General features: G+C 38.8%; 1 protein-coding gene across 1 annotated transcript in view; it reads right to left on the reverse strand.

Moving 5' to 3' along the window:
* The window catches only part of ephx4 (epoxide hydrolase 4), a 22403-nt gene that overhangs the window by 11861 nt on the left and 5094 nt on the right, over positions 1-5448 (reverse strand). The window contains exons 2-3 of the mRNA XM_015385511.1: positions 4769-4854; positions 3384-3541 (exon numbers count right to left, since the gene is read on the reverse strand). Coding sequence (XP_015240997.1) covers positions 3384-3541; positions 4769-4854 — 244 coding nt within the window. The remainder of the gene's footprint in view (positions 1-3383; positions 3542-4768; positions 4855-5448) is intronic.

Consider the following 5448-nt stretch of genomic DNA (forward strand, 5'->3'; position numbering starts at 1 on the left):
CAGAGTTCATTATTATTCCTCCACTAAATGAAAAAAGTCATAATTTATTATCATCTAGAGACTATTAATGTCGCTACAAGCATGCTTAGTGTGAGGGATTGTATTTGAGTCAATGCAATCAACTGGTTTTCCTTAGATAGAAAACTTTGTATCAATCTGACTGGATGATCTGGTTGAACTGTAAAGTGCCTTGAGATGACATGTGTTGTGAATTGGCGCTATATAAATAAACTGAATTGAATTGAATTCAGTTTTAAATGTATTTGGAGTATTTTAATCCCTTTCTTTCCTGCAAATGTACCTACAATATGTAAATTATCTACGCTTCTAAAACATCCTGGTGAGAACCCTTCCATGTAGGCCGGATCCTTCAAAGAACAGTTAAGGGCGAAAGTGAAAGCTGTGAATTGGGACGCTGACAGCATGAGGCATGGCATCTTTTGACCTCATTTATTTGGATGTTCTTGTTATTTATTAGAAAAATCACACATCTTAGAAAATGTATTAATGTTGCATCATTGTTATAATCTGTCGTAGAGAAAAATAAGTGGAATAAACGCCATATGACAAAGGTTAAGGTAAAACCTGCAGAAATTATTTCGATGAAGATAAGGGGTTTTTATTTTCATTTTTAATGAGAGATGTCAAAAAACAGGACATGCCTTCAGCTTTTAGTGAATTGATGATTTTTAGCGACACCATTAACAAGATTTATAAATATAAATCAGATTGGATCCAACTCAACCCTTGGATTGAGTTTGATGACAACGTTATCTTGCTGATATCTTACTGATTTATCTTCCTGGTAAAAGGGAGTTTTCCCTCCAGTCGTTACAAGCATGCTTAGTGTGAGGGATTGCCTTTTAGTCAATTAGTCCATGCGATCAACTGGTTTTCCTTAGATAGAAAACTTTGAATCAGTTTGACTGGATGATCTGGTGAACTGTAAAGTGCCTTGAGATGACATGTGTTGTGAACTGGCGCTATAGAAATAAACTGAATTAAATTCAATCTTGCCAGGGGCAGAACCATGCAGGTAAGTCAGCATTTGTCATTGGACACCCCATTTTAAAAAAGGCAGCCTCTTGAAACATGAAATGTTGAAAGTTATTTTTAATTTAAAAAAATAATGCTATTCAAGAAAAGCTGTCGTGCTTCTAAATCTTTACATTTGGTGTGCATCATTTCATGGGCATTGCGCTACCGTGCATTATGCATAAGTTATTAGCTGTCGTTGGACATAAGCTCTGGACTCGTTGAATACCCCCAAAATTGAAAAAATACATAGAAAGTTCAGCGTATGCCAGAGTTTTAGGAGATTCTTAGACGTCAGGCATACGCTGGCTAAATCGAAAAGGTGTCACAGGGGCTTAAAGCTACAGTGTGTAATAATTACAGGGATATACAGTCAGAAATGTAATATATTATACATAACTATGTTATTTATCATCATCTACGAGCTCAGCCTCTTAACCTTAATATTTGCGTTGCCTTAGAATTCGTTATTTATAATTACATAGGAGCGGGTCTCGCAGCCATGGAGGCAGACATCTTTGCGCTACGGCAGCGCAGAGCCAACAAACTAGCGATTGCGAGATCGCCCATTACGCTCGAAAGTAACTACGGCAAGTTGTTTAAGTCTACATGAAATCTATACCCTACACAGACTAATGAAATACTATCTGTAAAATTATCTATGTAAACAAACCTCATCACTTGAGAAGGTAGGTGATGCGGACGTCGTGGAAGACATTTTGTCCCGTAACGCTCGCCGTACTGTTGGGGGGGAGAAGCGGTGGGGGGGAGATGTTCATGTTGCTGCGGTCTGCAGTCTGGACGTTAGATGTCGCTGAAAATTACACACTGTAGCTTTAAGGAAAACCAGCTGATTGCATCGACTCATTGATGCTTGTAGCGACAGTGGAGAGGAAAAACTCCCTTTTAACAGGAAGAAACCTCCAGCAGAACCAGGCTCAATGTGAGCGGCCATATTTGCTTGTTATGTTTTGCTTATACTTTACTTTTATTTATGTTTTAGTACTCTTTGATTTAAATATAGTTAAATGTAAGCTTCATGTACAATGGGGTGATTTTTGTTCCATTAATGTTGCAAATAAAAAAAAAATTTTTTTTTATGTCTTTGCTGTTTTCTCATATTTTATTTTCGAAATTGTTTTTTAATGTATTCTATTTCTTTTTATTTTCCAAAAATATTTTAAAGATTTTATATTTTAAATTTTCTTTTTAGTTTTTATTTTGAATTAGTATTTTTTTTTTTTACATATTGCATTCTTTCAAATACTGTTTTTGATATCCCTTTACTTCTGGGGGTGGGCTTCCCTCTGGAGTGAGAAGCAAAGACATTTCTATTGGTTCGCTGGATATTTTGATGATCAAGAGTCATATTGGATTTGAAGTGAAGAAAAGGGGATCTGTAAAATTAAGTTTGAAAAGAATTAAATTTGTAAAACTCAATTTGAAAACAGAAATAAATGTAAAAAATCTGAAACAAAATTTTTGGAATCAGAAATTTAAAAAATTTTATTTTGAAAATATTACATCTGTAACTTATATTTGGAAAAAAGTCCAATATTTTTTTTTTATAAAATTTAAGGATAAAAAAAGGAGACATTATATATCAGCAGTGTCGTTGTCACAGATAAACCACGGCAGCATTCAGCCTCTGTTATCTGCTTTATTTCCATCCGAATGCGACTGACTTGAACGAGGAAAAGTAAACTTACTGACTGCAGCTTCAACCTCCATAAAGGTGGTGGAGCTGTTTCTAGTTTACAGCTCAATAAGGATTATCATAAACACCAGCTTAGATGTATAACCTGGACAGGTTTATCTGCTCTGGTCTAAAAAAAACAAGACAAACCACATGAGAGAAACTGTAATGTGCTGAGAAGAGCCTTTGGCTTCAAATACAGACAATCTCAATGTTAATGAAAAAAAAAATCACAAGGTGGTATTTCACTTAGATCGGTTTTCTTGTCACTTCTGCAGAAGCAGCCACTTGATCATATTTGGGTGTGAGGTGACAGCTGGACCTCAATGACATTTTAGAGCTGGATATAAATAGGACTTTAAAAAAAAAGGGAGCTAGGATATAAAAAACTGTATTAGTTTGAAGATTAAAGGTGTAAAAGATGAACAAACTAAACAGCTATTCTGGTTGGATGAGTGTCAGATGGATGCCGGTGTGTGAGGACAGCCTCCAGCCTGCTCCCTGATGAAGTGAGCAGACTGCTGGGGCTTCTGTCTGACTCACAGGAAGTTTGTCATGCTGTGCTGCGGGCCTGTCCAGACCTCAGGACCGATAAACAGGTTTATTTTTGACCTGACTCCGGCCCCTCACGGTTATTTTGCAGACTTCTCACCCAGGTACTCCACGATGTCCTTCACGTCAGTGACCAGGCAATCCAGGTGGTAGCTCTCAGGGGAGAGCGGCAGGTCGGATTCGCCGTAGCCACGCATGTCGACGGCCACCACACGGAACTCGCTCTTGAACTCTCGCAGCTGGTAGCGCCAGGAGAACCTGAGGAAGCCAGATATGTGCGGTCAGCGGTGACGGCTCGCTTCTGTTCCAATCTAATGCAAAATGAGTGTGCCAGAACAGACTCCATGTGAGGATAGGAGACAGCAGTTAAGTTGGGGAAGATTCTCAGTCATCCAGCTCATAGTCAGTCCAAAAAAAAAGTTAAAAACAATCCACTGGACTTTGTTACCAAGTCTGAAGACGTTTCACTTCCCATCCGTGAAGCTTTTTCACTTCAAAATGTCAGAAATAGCGTTGAGATCCAGGTTTTATACAGTAGCTCAAAAAAGCCTTGTTTTTGTTTTGAAAACATGCAAATTGCAACGGACGAACAGGTTCAACCTCTTTAGAATGATGGTAGTTTGCCTTCTTTTATTAGCCTGCACTGCCCTATAACCGTCTAAGAAGCCAAACGACCCCCATTCCAAAGGATTGGACCCGTTCATCAATTTCTATTTGCATGTTTTCAAAACAAAAGCAAGCCTTTGTTGAGCTACTGTATAAAACCTGGAACTCAACACTATTCCTGACATTTTGAATTAAAAAAGCTTCCTGGATGGGAAGAGAAACGTCTTCAAGCTTGGAAACAAAGTCCAGTGGATTGTTTTTAACTTTTTTTCTTGGAAGAAATGAGTTAAATTTCAGCTTCACTCTCTGTAGGGTCTTGAGCCATTTTGTAAATAGGAACAAGCTTAGTTTCCTCAAACAGTTTGTCCTCCTGGAAGTGCAGTGAAATGTTGGTCTCTCATTAACGCCAATGAAAATATATTATATATATATAAAGAAGTATTCAGAAGTATTCAGAAACGCTGAGGTTTCTGAATACTTCTGGGTACTGCGGATACCTTTTTTTCTAAAAGTAGTGAACAGATTTCAAAAAAGAAGGGTGAATTTTTCTGACGACCTTCAGCTCAGTTCATCGTTCTAATCAGGAAAATGGAGAGAGAAGCAGGAACGTCTCCACTCTACTGTTAAATTAATCCGTCTCCGGCCCTCAGCCTACATAAAGTCCTACATGGACAGGCTTATAGCTCTCTGGCCCCGGTCCAGGGCGCAGTGCTCAACATCGTGTCTTGAACGCTTTGGACCATCCATGCTAAATATAAACCATGTCTGTGAATCAGGCTGGCATGGATTTGAAGATATTTCCCAGTCACAGTCATGATATACTGGAGTAAAAAGAACTTTTAGCAGATACAGGAGTTTTTTTCCTCCCCTCAAACCTACCAGAACTCAGGGAAGCCGTGCAAAAACAGCATGAGGGGCTTTCCTCTCTCCCCGGCAGCGACGTAGTGGAACCGAAGGCCAGACTCCTGCAGAAAGAAAACGCACACAAACAAAAACTGGGCTGACAATTTTATCACCAGCCAAGACCTACCAGCTCAGCACTTCTGCATGTATGATTTATAGAAACTCAAGTGTGAAAATGTGTATCAGCAAATGTTAAAGCTTTCAATTCAAACACACATTCTTATCTTGCTATATGTAGTGAGGACCATACGTTGATTCCTATTGATTTTCAGTCATTTTCACCCCTTTCTATGCTCTAACCCTGGCAATAACCATAAATATCCATTACCTGTTCATGCCTAAGCCTAACCTAAAGGTTATGTTCTACACCAAACTATGAGCCAAGCTTAGTTAGTTTTTATTTCTATCCATATTGGGACTTTACATTGACGATCATTCATTTTAGCTCCTGCATTTACCTTAACACACTGATCTCTATTCACTGGTTTGCTGATTGCCCGAAAAAAGTGAAGCCACTGGCCGCCATGCTGGTACTCCCTAACTCCCTAACCTGACTCCGCCAGAAACCTTCCATTGAAGTAATTTTGGGAAGGGGCGAAAATACTGGTTAGCTGATTGGCCTATGTTGGTGATAGACGGGCCAAATAAACCAATCA

This window comes from Cyprinodon variegatus, unplaced genomic scaffold, assembly GCF_000732505.1.
Source record: "Cyprinodon variegatus isolate N-32 unplaced genomic scaffold, C_variegatus-1.0 Scaffold342, whole genome shotgun sequence".
In the NCBI taxonomy this organism is placed as follows: Eukaryota; Metazoa; Chordata; class Actinopteri; order Cyprinodontiformes; family Cyprinodontidae; genus Cyprinodon; species Cyprinodon variegatus.